This window comes from Patagioenas fasciata, chromosome W (assembly GCF_037038585.1).
Source record: "Patagioenas fasciata isolate bPatFas1 chromosome W, bPatFas1.hap1, whole genome shotgun sequence".
In the NCBI taxonomy this organism is placed as follows: domain Eukaryota; kingdom Metazoa; phylum Chordata; class Aves; order Columbiformes; family Columbidae; genus Patagioenas; species Patagioenas fasciata.
This window is the reverse complement of record NC_092559.1, coordinates 1,521,595-1,539,422: the sequence shown is the minus strand read 5'-3', so window position 1 is coordinate 1,539,422 and position 17,828 is coordinate 1,521,595. Positions and strand designations below refer to the sequence as shown.

The window sequence follows — 17,828 nt, the reverse complement described above, 5'->3', positions numbered from 1 at the left end:
ATCTTCATAACGAATCATTTCGGGGTAGATCATGTCAGGGCTTCGCTCAGACAAGCGCCGGGGAAGGGAGAAGAGGAATTTTAATGCGCAATTTTCATTGGAAATGGATTCTTTTGCACATCGGTGTTGCAACACCAGCTGGAAACAAAGCGCGTGCCCCTGTTTTGGCTGCTAAAGGAGGAGGATCAGGTATTAATTAGTTTGTTGTTAATAACGAGGCGCTGAGAATATCTTCCCCGTGCAAAGTCAAGTTGCATCTCAGTTTGCTGGGATTTTTCGGCATCATTTTGCACATTGATGGGAGCGACTCATTACAGGTTCCAAACCGCCAAGGGACCTCCCTGGAGAAATCCCATCAGCTCTAATTACCTTTATTATTGACGCTAGAAAGCTAAGCGGTGTCAAAGTGCTTCCCCGCAACTGATTGAATTTAAAATATAGAGCTCCTGCCTCATTATGTGCTTTACTTTTGCCAACTACCACGTGCGGCGTTGCGCTTTCATCTCCCAACAAGTTTGAAGCAGCGCGATCCCTTCTGGCTGACGTGGAATTAACCGCGAGCTCCCACTGTAAGAAAATCCTATAGATTGTTAGTAGCCAGATGCTATAGATCCAAACCTTTCAGCGTGCGGAAGAAAACGGGCTCGGAAAGGGGCCCGACGCCCTTGGCGTTGCGAGCTTGGATGCGGAAGTAGTAGACGGTGTCCAAGTTGAGGTCCATGATCTGGTGGGTGAGCCGGTCGCCGCTGATGGATTCCATGATCCAGTCGTCAATCGGAGAGTTCTTGTCCAACGTATAGAAGAGGATGTAAGCTGGATAAGCACAAGAATTCCAGCAGAATTACAAAAATCAGAGTTTCAAAATATCAGCGTTCGCTTTTCAAAGCAGGGATGGGTCTCCTGTCCAAACATCCTTGAGGAACGTCATGACATTAAACATTGACTTGTAGGACAAACCCACAATCACAGCATTCGCCGGCCAATAGGTTTACCCAATAGAAAAAGAAGCAGCTTTCCCTTTCCCTCCCCTTTCCTCTCCCGCTTCCACTTCCCTTTTCCTTCCCCCTTCCCTTCCCTTCCCTTTTCTTCCCTTCCCTTTTCTCTTCTTCCCTTCCCTTTTCTCTTTCCCTTCCCTTCCCTTCCCTTCCCTTCCCTTCCCTTCCCTTCCCTTCCCTTCCCTTCCCTTCCCTTCCCTTCCCTTCCCTTCCCTTCCCTTCCCTTCCCTTCCCTTCCCTTCCCTTCTCCCTTCCCTTCCCTTTTCTTCCCTTCCCTTCCCTTCTCTTTTCTTCCCTTCCCTTCCCTTTTCTCGTCTTCCCTTCCCTTTTCTCGTCTTCCCTTCCCTTTTCTCTTTCCCTTCCCTTCCCTTCCCTTCCCTTCCCTTCCCTTCCCTTCCCTTCCCTTCCCTTCCCTTCCCTTCTCCCTTCCCTTCCCTTTTCTTCCCTTCCCTTCCCTTCCCTTCTCTTTTCTTCCCTTCCCTTCCCTTTTCTCGTCTTCCCTTCCCTTTTCTCGTCTTCCCTTCCCTTCCCTTCCCTTCCCTTCCCTTCCCTTCCCTTCCCTTCCCTTCCCTTCCCTTCCCTTCCCTTCCCTTCCCTTCCCTTCCCTTCCCTTCCCTTCCCTTCCCTTCCCTTCCCTTCCCTTCCCTTCCCTTCCCTTCCCTTCCCCTTCCCCTTCCCTTTTCTCTTCCCCTTCCTTCTCCCTTCCCCTTCCTTCTCCCTTCCCCTTCCTTCTCCCTTCCCCTTCCTTCTCCCTTTCCCTTCCTCTCCCCTTCCCTTCCCCTTCCCCTTCCCCTTTCCCTTCAGGTCCGTTCCCACTCACTTCACCATATTGTCCACCCGAACACCCATTTCTCCTCCCAAACAGGTTCGGTGTAACCAGAACCATTTCACCCCAACATCTTCCCCGTCAAGTGCTGCCGATATCGCCGAGGGAAATCACCCACATTACCCAAGTCTGACCTCAGAATCGGTATTGCTGGGCGACATCCGCGTGGAATTATATCCTGATTTTATTGGGCATTTCAACTGGGACACCCCCCAACCCATTGGATGGCAGCGACCACCAACTGCACATTTTTGAAGCTGGACAAGATTTCTCCTAATAATTATATCCCTCTGAGATGTCTATTAACGGCCTAAAATGATCATTTTGTCAGGCAATATAAAGGTCTTTTTCCTTAAATCGTTGTTGTAAAGTTAAATATCAACCAATAAATTCGCCCAACCTATCATTATGTGGCGCATTATCGCCAAACAAAGTGCTTATTATTAGTCATTTCTAATTATCCTTGAGCAGCACGGCCCATGAAACCTTCACTTAGGTTGCTGCGGTTTGAACTTATATTAGATAGCGAAAATAAAAGATGCACGTCCCGCAAGTTCTAGATCTTGCTGTATTCATACTATTGCTTTGTATTCGAGTTGGCTGATAAAAGCGGGAGAAAATAAAATAGTGTCAGATTAAAGAGCATTCTAGAAAAAAAACAAACAGAGGGAAAGCGACAGATGAACAGGACAATGAAATCAAAAGAAAAACAGAGGATAATGTGGATTTTACCGGTAATTTTTCCATTGGCTTCCAGGGGCGGTTGCCAACTGACGATGACGGCGCGGGGCTTCCCTTCCCGCGTGATCACCGTCAGGTCCTTGGGAGCCGACGTGGGGGCTGCAAATAGCAAAAAGAATTGAAAAGAGAAGTTATTCACCTTCTTTTGAATTCCTTACACGCTCGGGACACGACAGAAAATCCTTCCATTTTCTATTTCCGCTGCGGTAAAGAGGGAAAGTTGGATTTCTGAGCCTGAAGTGTCCGTTTTACTGCATCTTGCACGGTGTCTCTGCTATTTTCAAATCGCATGGGGGATGAGAATGGAATAATGGGCAATTATAACAAAAATACTGAAGAGAGAGGAGTAATAAATCTGTGCTGAGCTCGTTGTTCATTTACTTGGTTTTGATAGAGGCCGTCGATGACTTGGGGCATATAGAGAGTATAACGGTGTCCGAGCTTCTCGGCATCCGTGTCCTGCCCATGTGGCCACCAAAAGGTATTATTGGCCGTACTTATCATTATCTATTATTATTATTATTTTCTCAAGGGGTTAAAGGAATCACACTTGATTTTAAACATCATTTTCCCCTTCTCGTTTGCTTAAGCCTATTCCGCAATATTCTCCAGCTTCACATCAACGACCGGATTCCTACCAAAGCGCATCCATCCATCTGGATGCAAACAGCATCCTTGTCTTCAATATCGCTCTCCATTTGTTGATGTTGACCGTTTGGATGTATTTTCCTGAACTAACCCTTTCACTTCCTAAATCTTCTCTCTTTTATGAGGCTAAAATCATAAATTTCTAAGTCTTTTTCCAGGTCCCTTCCAATCTGGGATTCTGTGATTCATTAACACCCTGCGTAGCTCTAAGACTTCTCTGTGCGTTCTTTAATATCATGATGGGAAATCCAACACGTGGAATGGGTACAGACCAGGCAATAAAGATCAGCAGCGCAGGATGCCCTTAATTAACAGAGCCGTTCCATCGGGCTCAGATAATTGCATTGCGATCGCAAGGGCAAATCTAAGGACGCGTCTATCCCTCCTTATTTTCCCTTTGTTAATTAACTGCCGTTTTCATTAAGAACGAAAAAATACAAAACAACCAACAAATCAATATTGCCCAGCGGACTTCATTTGGTATCTGCTGATTTGTACCGGCACTTATGGGGTTTTTGGGGCCAGTTCACCCTCAGGAAAATATATATAGCATGTACTACATTGGTTGCTGTCTACAAGAGATGATGAAGAAACATATTCGAAGCAAAAGCACAGACATTCTTATCTATAGGCAAGGGAGTATAGCAAACATATAGGCGGTCATAAAGAATGGGAAATGGAGTCATTCTGCAGCGTGGTTTGGTGGAGTTATTTAAAAGCAAATCTACTCGGGATTTTCAAGAGGGGATCCAATAACTTCTCGGAAAAGGAATGGAAATTGAATGGAAGAATCTACCCTTGTTTGAAGGGATCGGGATACGTGCACCCATTAATGCATCCTATTCCCTTACTATGTTAACCGATGGCGCATAAAAGCAATAATTACATTTTGGAGGGGATGTTCTTATTGGTAGAGATCACTACGTCTCCAAGTTGAAAAGATGGCTCACTCGCCTATTTTTTTTTAATTGTCCTTTTTCTGTCTAATTTTGCAGCCATGGTTTCAGTCGCTGCGACTCTGTTGGTCTTGGTTGGACCCATGCGTTGGGCACCAGCACCCAGCAAACGGCTAAAATGTGTCCACGTAATATTGTCAACAGACCCGGTGTGTTATTTTTCAATATATCCCTTTAGTTCGTGATTAAAGCATTAGGTAGAAGTCACTTAGTTGTTTTGACTGAGTGGATAAGATGGCAAGACATGAACTTGAGAGAAAACCACGCAGAACTTCCTAAGTCAACGTTTTAAGTGAGTTTTAAAGTGGTGGACTCATTATTTAATAAGAGAATAGTTGATCTTGGGTTTCTTAGAAAGGCAAAAACTATTTTAAATCATTAGCACTAAAAGCCCCAGATATTCAATGTATTATGGGGCAAAGAACTACAAACACATGCCGCCATCTCCCGACTTCTTGCAATGACACCGTAGAACGACGTGAGGTGCCGACGACACGACAAAAAGTGAAGAAACGCAGATAATTTGGTAAATACGCTACGGATTTACATCATTAAGGCTTCTGCTGATTAACAAAGCCAAGAAAAGCCCTCCCGTACCTGCTTCGTAGGTGGTGGCGTGGGCCGTCATGCTCCAGGTGCTGGAGCGCCGGCCCTTGGTGACCATGACGGAGAACTCGTACATGGTGTTGGGTTTCAGCCCCATCACCGTGTGGCTCAGAGCCGTCGTGTCCGCCGACTGCAAAGAGAAAAAACCATCTTTCCAGTCACGATAGATTCCCCTTGCACGCAAAATAGCTTTATTACTATTCACAGGAGGGTTTTTAGGACCATAAATATGATACTCGACTTGCTGCCTATAATTCCGGCGGTTAAATAAGTTATTGTGAGGCTTTCTCTTTCTCTTTTCCCAAGACAAAGCAATTTGCCGTGCGTTCTTTTCCCGATGGAAATTGGAAGCCAACCCTATGTCCTTCATGAGGAAAATTAATAGGGACTTTTCCATGACTTCAACACTCATTCCCAGCTTATTTGATGGGTTCCTTCCAAAAAATCAGTTTTTAATATCTCCTGATTATTAGTGGGGGCTCAGAAAGCGTTTTTTACTGCTAGAATGATCCTAATTAAGGCTTCCCAGCTCCTAGGATTAACGCGTATTTATGACAGAGATTGAAATATGAGTCGAGATGCCTTTTTGCATCAACAAAATACATTTTTGCTTTGCCTAATATAATATGTTTCTATACTAGATTCCATTTGAAACATATTATTGATGTGCCTCGCCATGAACAACTCAAGATATCGATGTTGCCATGAATATTACATTGTTCATTCATTTTTTCAGCCAATTGGCAAAATTGGAACCCAACCGCACCGGGATCAAAGGAGATGAGTGAGAAGAAAAGCATCGGACAAATTGAATATTATAAATATGGTGTAAAATTCTCAACTTATCTCTACAAGGGGTCAAGAATCTCCCTCTATAAGGCATCGCTTAGAACCTACGTGTTCATAAACTCTTGGCCGAAGACGGCAAAATCTACCCGCTCGAGTTTCTATGAATTATTCTTTGACTAAAAGCTGGATTGAAATACGTGGAATAAGAATCTTCCTCCCCCAGAAAGAAGAAATTACATTGTTTATGGCATAAGATACTCCACGGCTAAGTCAATCTGATTAGTAACTATGGAAAGGCTCAGATGTTCCGCATCATCAGGCAAAACGCCCATGGAATAAAACAATAGAATTCAAATGTATTCCTGGACAAAAATGGCTTTGGTAGAACATAAAAACACCGGGTTCTTTTATTCCAAAAAGAAAGTTATTTGTCTCCAGCTGAGTGTTCTTCTTTGACCGTTTCGCTCAATACTCAATATTAGCATTTCAAGAGTGGCAAACGCCCTTGAAGTTCAAATCACATTGAGATGAAGGGGGTGCGAGTGCAGCAAGTACCTTGGGTAAAGTTACACCAGGCCTGTTCGGGACACTTGGCAAAGTTGGCACGGCAAAGTTCAATTTATAAACTTCTAGCTTCATTGGGAAAAGCTAAACCCTACTTTAGATTAGATTTGATGTGTATTTTTGAAACAACAGGAGAATCGAATGGGAAAATCTGCGAATAATTGGGAATTCAATGCCAACGGCCAGGCGAGCGCTAAGGGAAATGTGCTACGCTCCTCGCTTTTTTGGGCACGGAAATCCACCTCTAAACAGAACTTGGATCGAGCATTCGAAACATCACAACGCATTGTTCTGGCATCCTTAATTACCTAAAAGCTCGTTAAAACTGTATGAGCGTACAAAACTGAGGTCTAACATTGCAGATCAAGTCAGCACCCGAGGCTGCAAGAAGTTCAGCTGTAGATGTAAAAGCAAGGTGGGGGCATTTATACATTGTAAAGATGTGTTATTACTTAAAATCTTCAGGGCCTGCAGCAAAAAGCCAGACCTAAGTCTCCTCTCAGCTGATGTGAATCAAAATCAGGAATAACGTAATCTAAATAGATTCATTTGGAGATGTTTTTTGGGGCAGGAGCTGAAAAACCCCAATCAACCCAACCAAATGAGTCAACTCAAGGAAATGAGTGAACTCAAGGAAATGAGTCAACCCAACAAAATGAGTCAACTCAACGAAATGAGTCAACCCAACAACAAAATGAGTCAACCCAATGAAATGAGACAACTCAATGAAATGAGTCAACTCAATGAAATGAGTCAACTCAAGGAAAAGAGTCAACTCAAGGAAAAGAGTCAACTCAAGGAAATGAGTCAACCCAACAACAAAATGAGTCAACTCAACGAAATGAGTCAACCCAATGAAATGAGTTAACCCAACGAAATGAGTCGACTCAACGAAATGAGTCAACCCAACAACAAAATGAGTCAACCCAACAAAATGAGTCAACTCGGAGCCTTTGCAAATAAAAGACGAGCAGATGAAATACCTCAAAAATTCAATGTGTTAAAATCTCACCTTGTACTTTGCACTCGTCGAATAGCTGGTTCTCCACCGGACCGTGTAGAAACGAACCTCCGTCGTCTTCTGGTTCTTTGGGACAGAGTTGTCTGCCCAGATGACCCTCACGGCGTCGTGAGTAAGTGCAACAGCCTGGACACCTACTGGTGGGAGCATGGGGGTGGAGATATCTGGGACTGAGGTAGGGAAATCATCAAGCAAAGGATAAAAATCAACCTCTAATGGATCAATGGGGTCTGGGTGCACACGGCACCACATGAGCATTCCAAATTAAATGAATAGGTAAGTTAAACAGAAAAACAAACCAAAACAAAACACAAACAGCCACCAAGGGGCACATGTCACGATGGGTTAAATGCATGGCATTAATGAGGAGGAGGAACAGGAGGAGAACAGAAAGAAAGGCATTAATGCAAAATGAGAACGCACCGGTAACACCTCAGTTACATCACTACGACAAAACTACCCGGCGCTATTTTTCACAACTTGTTTCATTAGTTGTGTTTTCTTCGCATGAGATGAAGTCGATGCACGGTCTCTCCTTAAAATGATTTACATTGCTTTAAAAAAAACCTACATCACTTAAACAACACATTATTAGAAACACTTGCAAAGCGGAGGGGGTGTCACCTTCCAACCTGATTTACAGACATGACACAATCTCACCTGTGTAGGACTTTATGTTTTTCAGGCTTTTTGGTCATTTCAGGCTCTTGAAAGGAACATATTCTGCATCTCCTTAAACATTTGTCAGACAAAACAGAACAGAATATCCCTGCTGAAGTGAAGATCTTGCAACTGGTGGTTTAATACTCCCAGTGTGATATCCAGACATGGGTAGATGGACCATTTCTCCTTGGTTCAGACACCTCTGTCCTCCTTGGAGCGCCCACTCAACGTCTGGCCCACCTTCTAAAACTACTCAAGGACTCGTTACTTACCAGTTTTTCTAACTACAATTTCAAAACGCAACGCACCAAAAGCACGCCAATAGGTTAGTCCTTTTTCAATTATTTTTCTTCCTTCCCCCTAAAACAACGCGCTAATTAATTAATCAAAGCATAAATGGCTCTGGTTTCCTCACTGACAGGTGCTACAGTTTACAGCAACTCCTGATGCTCTTTGATCGTTCTTGTTTTACCCTTTTCGAATTAATTATTCAGAAGTTTGGGAGGTCGCCATCTTCAGAAGGAAAAAACAGAGACAAGGATGTTTAAAATGTACCATAAGCCCTTAGGTTCCACCTCCTTCTGTCACTTCTTTCATCCAAAGCCGCTTCAGAAATTGGAGTGTGCAAGGGAATGAAGGAACCCGGTTGTTGTAGTGATCCAAAACTTCCCAAATCTTCCTTTTTCTGCCCAATCCTGGTGAATCGAGCTTCTGCAAGCTGAAAGGTTCTTGGATCGAAGCTTTGGAATGTGAGCAATACCTGCTTCTGTTGGTTGGTTATTTTCCTACGAACTGATGATGGAAGTGAATATGACTTGAGCTGGTATTTTAACCAATCCTGAATTCCTTTCTCCTTCTCCTCCCACACTGGAAACTCAAGTCCTGCTTGGAGAGGAGATTATGGAAAGAGCCTGGGTTTAGCAAAATAAATGGTCAGACTCCATCAATCAAGATAAATCAGCTTCCAAAACATGGTCCCACTGACCTGAGGAAGAGGGGAATGTCTCTAATCCACCGGCGGCTGAAAATAGAGCCCGAAATAATTCCTCTATTTCCCACCCAAGTTTCATCTGCTTTGATCTACGTGTGGACATCCGTCATTTGGAACTGCAGCCTCTTTGGAGTTGTTTTTGTGAATAACGCACGTTACACAACTTCAGTTTGGACACCGTAGCTGCATGAAGACACCAAACCCATAGTTTTTGGGGTTGTTTGGCGCCCAGCTTGGGGAACACAGTTCCTGTGCTTTGCTGCTTTGCTCAAAGGGTTCTTTTGAGATGTTTTTCCATGAAGCGGCTCCTTTCCGAGGCTGCGTCGCACGCGTCGGACGCTCCACGTATGGACGTTCCTCAGCAAGGCCAGAGAAGCACTGAGTTGATGGCCACCAACCAAACACAACCCAAGCCTGAATGACCTTTATCACACCTGGATATCTTGTTCTTTAGGAGAGATTGTACAGAAACATAAAATCAAACCCCGCAGGCGATTTTGAAATAGGATCGACACGGAACAAATAAACTTACAAACCAAAGTATATCCACATAAGACACGCTCAGCAAGAATGACCTCAGGAGACTCCAAACGAGAAGGAAGATCAATCACTTTGAGCCAGAAGCTCCCTGCCACTCACATCTAATATATCTACACTTAACGCAGCTCGTTACAGTTGCCCTTGATAGTGCAATTAATACTTTATTCCAAGATTTCTTATGGGAACACTTCACAAAAGCAGCTGGAGAAGAGCTGGTTTTCCCTTGCAGAGCCACCCAAGTGCCATTTGGTGGATTCGTTCCTGGCGTTCCACCCAAGCCAGCGCCAGCCATGGGTTTGCTCTCAGCGGCGCCGCTCGGAACACCATGGGTGAAACACCAGGGAAAAACCGTCACCAAATGATGGTGGCGCTCCAGAGGAAAACCATCATAATATATATATATACATCTTTCGCTTTGGTTTGCTCTTTTAACAGTCCCAGATGCACACGGGTGACTGCACAAAATGCAAATCATTCTGATTTTGTAGCTTTCTTAGCATCCCAGCGATGCAAAAAATAGAAGCGTCCTGCTCCGTTATTGCTGGGTAATCCCTTCTGTGAGCCTTATCCTGCCGGGAAAAGCTGAGCAGAATATTCCTTCACCTTTCGCAAGCCCTCTGCGTGCTTCTGTAAATGCGCATGATGACAGCGCGTTACTCGCTAATTCGTTTTAATTTGAACGGCTTTAAAAACGGAGGCAACGCCAATAATTTCATCGGGGCTTAATTCGGCAAAGCTATTCGCCATTATTCGGCCCAATCTTTAAATATTTAAAGTGTTTGGGAGTCATGCTTCTCCCAAGGCAACCCGCGCCCAAGAGCAAGCACTTGTGAGCATCCTATTACATTGATCCAGCCAATATCTGCAAAGGGTAAATAATTCATTCCACCTGCTTAGTTAGAATAAAGCGGAGAAATGAAGCTGATTTATTCTAGCAGGGACCTGGAGGTTGCAGAGCGCTTGTGTTGCCTTGACCAAAGCTGTTTTGCTCGACGCAAAGGCTGATGGGAGCAGATAATGACCCAGCGTTGGCGACTCACCTGTCATGGACCTGGTGGTGGCGCTTTCGTAGAGCGGGACCCCTTCGCCCGCGTTGTTAAAGGCCTTCAGGGAGATCACGTAATGCGAACTCGGCTCTGCGGGAGGAAACAAAGAAGGCAAAACAAAGCACACGCTGGTAAAGTCAGATCTGGGATGCGGAATGGACGAGTGCTTTCCTGATAAAGAAGAAAAAGGAGAATGAAGTCCTTTCCTTTCCTTTCCTTTCCTTTCCTTTCCTTTCCTTTCCTTTCCTTTCCTTTCCTTTCCTTTCCTTTCCTTTCCTTTCCTTTCCTTTCCTTTCCTTTCCTTTCCTTTCCTTTCCTTTCCTTTCCTCTCCCTCTCCCTCTCCCTCTCCCTCTCCCTCTCCTTCTCCTTCTCCCTTTTCCTTTCTTTTTCTTTTCTTTTCTTTTCTTTTCTTTTCTTTTCTTTTCTTTTCTTTTCTTTTCTTTTCTTTTCTTTTCTTTTCTTTTCTTTCCCTTTCTTTCCTTTTCTTTCCTTTTCTTTCCTTTTCCTTCCTTTTCCTTCCTTTTCCTTTCTTTCTTTTTTCCTTTTCCTTTCTTTTCTTTTCTTTTTCCCTTCCCTTCCCTTCCCTTCCCTTCCCTTCCCTTCCCTTCCCTTCCCTTCCCTTCCCTTCCCTTCCCTTCCCTTCCCTTCCCTTCCCCTTCCCCTTCCCCTTTCCCTTTCCCTTTCCCTTTCCCTTTCCCTTCGTTATCTCTCTCAGTCTCCTGGTGTTATCTTAGAATCCTGGAATCATTTTGCTTGGAAAAGACCCTCAGGATGGAGTCCAACTGTTCGCCCACCCCATGTCCCTGAGAACCTCGTCTCTATGTCTGCTCAACCCCTCCAGGGATGGTGACTCCAGCACTGCCCTGGGCCGCCTGTTCCAATGCCCCACAGCCCTTTAGATGAATAAATGTGTCCTAATAGCCAATTTAAACTTCCCCAGTGTGACCTGAGGCCGTTTCTTTGTGTCCCTGTCTCCCCTCAGCTCCTCTTCTCCAGCTGAACCCCTCAGGTCCCTCAGCCGCTCCCATCACACTTGTGCTCCAGCCCCTTCCCCAGCTCCGTCCCCTTCTCTCAACTCGCTCCAGCTCCTCAATATCCTTCTTCATCCATAGTGAGCTCAAGTTCTCCACCGTTGGACCCAACGTTGTGCTCCTCCCGCCCCATCGCTGAGCTCCGAGGAGGCATCTGACCCCACACAGCCCGTCCCGAGGACACAACGCTGGGGACCACGTGGCAGGAGATGGTTGAGGGTCACCATGACGTGTTGCGTTGAGATCCTGCAGTTCCCAGCAGGGAATCGCAGATGTCCAACTCAGAAGGGTTTGGGTTGGAGGGACCTTCGAAGTTCACCCATGAGCAGGGACATCTTCACCAGCTCAGGTTGCTCAGAGCCCAATCCAGCCTGGCCTGGGATGTCTCCAGGGATGCTGAGCACAAAAACCTCCCTCCCTATGTTCTGGATATCGGAATTACCTCACTAACAGCCATTTTACCACCTTTTACCTCACGGGACCCACCTCCTCAAAGTTCCTTATGGAAAAACTACAAACGTTGCTATGTCTGGAGACATTTATTAACCTAATTTTGCCAAAGACCTGCTGCAAAATCACCTATTTCATCTCCGTTAACACCAAATCAGCTCGGCACGATTAATACTATCACAGTGCATTTGAAATGAGTAAAGAATGTTTAAGTGCTTAGCGTATATTGCTACTAAAACCCTTTACCCCCATGTATTTTATGGCCAGAAGAAACAGTGGCATTTGTTTAATATTCAGGTGCTTCTGTTCACAAAAGAGCTCAACTTCAAAAATCGCCAAATGACTGCCCGGTGCATTAATAACTCCCTGCGCTAAGTATTCTACAGTTATTAATTCAGTCGGTACTCACCCTAATATCATTAGTCATAAGGAAATGGTTTTGTATTCGGAGAGACGTGGTATATATTTTCATATGATTTCCACTCTGTATTAGCAGACTGCTTTTAATTGCTAATTTAGCTAAGTGTTGTCACTCTCCGGATTCCACGTGAACATTTATTTATTGAGACACCAAGTCGGTACTTTGCCGAGAGTTTAATAATGTCACATTTGGTAGTTTCTGTAGTAAAGAAGGACATTTATATGTACAGCTTAGATCGGCTCCATTTCTTCTTTCTCCTGATGTCCCAGCTGTTTAGGGGTCTTGAATAACATCTGGTAGGGATGCAAAGGGTTAATACAGACCGTTCCCTTTGGAAATGCAGGAAAATACAACATAAAATGAACTTGGAGGGCTTTGAGATATAGGAGATATTTGCTACTTCCAGCGGGGAACTCGGTGACTCTATTGAAGAGGCCATTTAGAGATTGTAGAACAATTAATTCCATGTATTTAAGAAATAAAAGGTGAATCAGCCTCTAGAGGTTGGTAAATATCCCCATATATGGCCAAAGCACAGATGGCTGGACTTCATTTAGCTTAAATTTTAAATAACGAGACATTAGAAATGTCACCCTGAACACTGATTCCTTTTTAATGTAAAAGATCGCTCGAGAAAGCCGATTCTAGAAATTACCGTCAAAACCCCCAAAACCCCGTAGAACTGTCACCTCTAATCAAAATCCATCACGAATTCCCAACAATGAAGAAGCAAAAGGAGTGATTTACTATTCGGTTGATCGCGAAAAATCGACGCGTGGAAATTGATAAATTAGGTGGGGAAATGCGATACGTTCAAGGCAAGTTTAAAAATGGAGACTCTATGGCATATACTTCATTAAAAGTGCCCATAGAGCACAATATATAGTCCATCAAATGTTATAAATTGAACAGATTGATGGATGATTTATGTTCATAACGAGGCTGGGGAAGGTTACATTTGCAAAAATGAGCTATGATCAGGATGCGATCTGGAGCTTTCTGTTAAAACCAGGACAAATTCAGGTGGTTAATTAGAGCAAGAAATAATTGCTGGAGTCGCCTCTTCCATAAGAAGGGAAAGGGGAATTTACCACGGAATCGCGTTTGAACACGGTGTTGAAGTTTGGCTTTGTCCAACCCAATGAAACAGTGGAAACATATGGATATTATCAGGAACAGAAGGGTCGTTAGCGCTCCGGGAAAAATGAACGCAAAGAAATGGGAGCTATAGAGATGATAATCCCAGAGTTGGTGGGGAACATGCTCTGGAAATCAAGTTGTGTTCTGTAGTTTGACTTCCAAAAGAAAAAGGGATGAGAAGTTCAGACACAGTTTCTCAACTAGCAGACGTTATTGGAGAGAAAACAACCAACAAATAGCAACTCGTTCAAGATATCGCAGTTATTTGCTTCTTTTAGAGGGTAAAATCGTGACGGCTCTAGGGCTGCTACACGTCTTTCGACAAACATTGAGCTTTCGTGTATAATTGAAATTCCTCTTTAAAATAGACATAGAAAATACCTGGAGGTGAACTCCGTTCCAAGGGAAACTCCTCGCCTTGAACCAAACCAAAAGTGAAGTTGCAATTTATTGAGATCTGATCCCTTTTGCTCTACTTGAGCATCATCAGATATCTATGAATACACTATCGTCACTTTTGCCTTTTTTCTTTCATTTTTCCCCCATTACTAAGTTGTTTTTAATTGTACGAATCTCCCTTTGGGATGGCAGAGACAGCAGTAAGGCGTCCATCCTTCCTTTCGACAACGGACACCAAGATCTCTTGTTGAAGAAGAGGATTTCGGACAACATCCCGCAGCAAAAGACCAGGGTGGAGATTGCACGGAGAGAAATTAATAGTGATTAAGGAATAATTAATATGAGGGTTGTCAAGCAAAGCGCTCAGAAGGTTCTCAGAAAGCTGCGGATGGTGGTGTCACCCATAGTCACCTGCAAAGCTCCAACAAGGACTTGGACCATATGGCTTGAGGCTTCTCTTCCGACCTACGTTATTCTGTGATAATTAACACCTGCTCACGCAAAATGGAGCAGAAAGGAGTGGAAACACAAATGGTGGATTTTGCTGTAAGCCAAGTCACTCCGGCTGAAAATGCCCTTTTGAAGGTCTTCAAGAGAACGACGTGCACGCCCCGCATGTCCCGCCATTGCCACCGGTGCTGAAAGACCCTCTGAAGGGTGAAAAACCCGTCGGTCGCAATTAGCTCGACAAGCAACTGGAGAACGACCTCGTTTACTCCCGTCTGGGTTTGCAGAAACATCACACCTGGTAATCGATAGCACCAGGACCAGCTCCTAGACCTGGTAACATCGGCTTATTAGAAGGAAAAACCAATCTATCGCTAGGACAAATGTCAAGCTGAAGTATAAACTCTGCAAACAAGGGGCATCGAATTGCGAGGAATCGAGAGAGAAAAGCGCTTCCCACCATCACAGCTGCTCCCCAGGAAAACTGGAACTGCCCCATATGCATTAAAGCCCAAAACGCGCTTTATGACAAACCTTTCAACCAGAAGTGCCACGACGAAGCCCAAAGCCTGCGGTGATCTGGTCTCCTCTGTGCAGAAATCACCATCATCCCCAAAATAACTACAAATATTCCACTAGAACACACTTCCACGGTGAAATTCTCCAAATGAGCATCTCCAACGCTGCCAGTTAGAGAAAAGCACTTTATTTTATTCCCTCTTGGCACTTTGTACATCAGCAAGCGGTTTCATTTAAGGGGTGGGTGAGGAGAGAAGTTCCATGATGTTCTTGCATCGAACGCCATCAGGGAATTTGGAAAGGAGTCCTATCAGAAAGGCTAAAAATGGGAAATCAAGAGCTCATGATCACTTTCAATCAAACACAACAGAATTAGCATATATTTACATCTGGTAAACGACCTGTAGTAACAGAGAAGAGCTTTGTTCGATGAAGTTCAACTTATCAAATGCCGTAGAAGTCAGAAAGGCATCTTCCAAAGGACGGGCCCAATATCTTCGTGGTGAACGCGAAGCACAAACTGTAAGTTTTGGTAATTTGGCCTATTTTTTTCATGCTAAAAGGTTTCATCCAGTGTTTAAACAAAGTTGGGTAAATAATGTGGGTTTTAAGTATCAGGACTACTAGTATTTCCTCAAAATCAACTCCTTCTGTTTAGGATCCTGGAGAGTCTGCTTCACAGAGACGTGAGGGACAAGGGACAGAGAGGGGTCTGACGCATCTACATTTCAAATGAATACAACCTAACCTGGACTTCTGAATCCCATCTCACCATTGAATCTATTATGGTTGTTGAGGGCACGTCGCAGCTCTTTGGATGATCAACTCAGACTCTGGTTGTCTTCTGAATGCTTGGTGAGGTGGCAATACCCGAGGCTTTGCCTTGATTTACTGCGGTGCGGAGCTCCAACGACGGCCTTCAACCGTTGGACCTTCTTGACTTGGGTCCTTGGCAAGACATATCCCAGAGAACCATCTGAGAAGTCACCAGAGACCTACCCCAGAGCCATGGTGGCTTTGGGTGGGTGCACCATGCAATGTAGGGAGGAGACAGAATCATTTGGTTGGAAGAGACCCTCAAGATCATGGAGTCCAACCATGGCATCAAACCACGTCCTTGAGAACCTCAAGGTTCAAGCCCTCCAGAGATGGTGGCTCCACCACTGGCCGGGGGAGCTTGTTCCAACGCCCGACAACCCTTTTCGGGAAGAAATTTTTGCCTAATATCCAATCTAAACCTCCCTCAGATCAACTTGAGGCCATTCAAGACATGACCCTGCAGTGAACCGGTGAAGGTCACGTCTTGCTGCAGCTGGTTGACAAAAGACGTGCCTCACCGTTCGGGGGGTGCCTTTATATTTATAGGTACTCAAGCTGATTGTGGAAACATTTCACTTCGAAAACACAAGGGAAAGTGTTTAACAGACCAAAGAGAATTTATAATGAGAACCCGTTAAGTGCTTTTAGTTTAATGCAGTCCAGGAGATGAACAGCAAATCCATATTTAGTTGTTTTTAAGATGTCATCTCATCATATATCACGGCCGCGTGCTGATTTCTCTCGCGAGCTGTGTCCTGCGTGCATTATATTATAACAAAGCGTGCAGGGCTTGTTTTTGCTAAGCAAAGGCTGTCACTTGAGCCTGCTTAGAACCAGGTCTGGTCTCCTGCGGAGATGTGAACCTTTACAACTCCCGCCGTGCGTCGCAAGCTCAGTGCACGTCGTGTCGGCCGGGAGGCGAAACCACCGCCGAAAGAATCCCCGTGCGCATCACAGACGTTCGTTATTGATGTTCCCAACGCAGCCAAACTCCGGAAAGAGGCAACGAGCGCAGCAGAAAATGAAGTGTAAGACATATGGACGAATGAATAAAAAATGAAGAGATGTGACTCGAGATGCCTCCCGATATGGGGGGGAAAGGTCATTAATGCACCGGGAGGGTTGAGATGTGTGTGGGCGATGTTTTTCCAGGCACAAAAAATAACAATGAAAGCTGCACCATGAGCGGAGGTCGCGTCTTCCTTTGCAAAAGGAAGCCTTTCATCCAAGTAAATGCACATCCATAAACCCAGGTCACTTGGCTGTTCTGATCTCCCCGGCGCCTGCGACTGAGATATCAGGAAGACTCATATCCATCCTCATCCCTGAAAAATAAGCCTTGATAAAAAGCTTCATTTCTTTTTTCTTGATGAATGAATAGAAAGAAATCAAATATTCTTGGCTAGCTGTATTATTTATATTCTAATTTGGGATTAAGAGTTATTCTTAGGCATTCTGTTCCTTACCAACAAAGGAGATGAATATTCAGCTCTTTCCTTCCATCTGTTGTCAACATTTTAACTGTTTAGCTGGTTTTTGAGGCACCAACAAACTCAAATGTCTTATATAGAGTCGGAGTGAAGCGTACGAGCGGATTTCTACACGCAGGCTAAAATTCATTATAATACACAGAAACTCTTATAATCCAGCCGCTATCTGATTCGGGGAGTTAGGCAAGTTCTGTTGGTAATGGAAACAGCACGTGGATCGCAAGCTGACCCTTTGCTTGGGAGCAATTTCTCCATCATCTTCAAGCACAACCGAGTTGGGGGGGAAATGAAGGAAAATTGTTGCATGAAGTATTAGCAGAAATAGCAGATGCGTTAAACGAGTCGCTTTTCAAAGGCAAGAAGGAAAATGAACGGTCCCTGGAGTCTCCAAGTGCCTTTACTTGTGAGTGTTGTGCTTTAATGTGATCTACGAGATGCATCAAATTTAACAGATTTTTGTTTGATTTTCGCTGCTCCATTTTGTATTAAAGATGCAAAGGGAAGAAAACAACCCAAAACTACATTAAAAAGCTTTTTTTGTTCCCTTTCATGTCTTTGTTATAATCCACAACTGTCATCCGCAGAGATTAAAGCAAATGAAGAAGCTTCTTCCTCTCCCTTCGCAATAAAACAAAATGCTTTTTCGCCTCAGCTACGCGCCGGGGTCAAATTTAATCTGATCCGCAGTTAAGATGAAGGGGGACTTGATGGAAGCCTTCGTGTGG

At 44.3% G+C, this 17,828-nt stretch overlaps 1 protein-coding gene across 14 annotated transcripts in view; it reads right to left on the bottom strand.

Moving 5' to 3' along the window:
* Positions 1–17,828, bottom strand: part of LOC136114600 (netrin receptor DCC) — a 361,710-nt gene that overhangs the window by 33,579 nt on the left and 310,303 nt on the right. For 11 of the 14 annotated variants that reach the window (XM_071801689.1, XM_071801688.1, XM_071801690.1 and 8 more), the window contains 5 exons: positions 10,381–10,476; positions 7,138–7,376; positions 4,764–4,902; positions 2,554–2,661; positions 619–813 (listed from right to left, as the gene is read on the bottom strand). In XM_071801689.1, coding sequence (XP_071657790.1) covers positions 619–813; positions 2,554–2,661; positions 4,764–4,902; positions 7,138–7,376; positions 10,381–10,476 — 777 coding nt within the window. The remainder of the gene's footprint in view (positions 1–618; positions 814–2,553; positions 2,662–4,763; positions 4,903–7,137; positions 7,377–10,380; positions 10,477–17,828) is intronic. The other 3 variants (XM_071801697.1, XM_071801699.1, XM_071801698.1) reach the window with 2 other exon arrangements.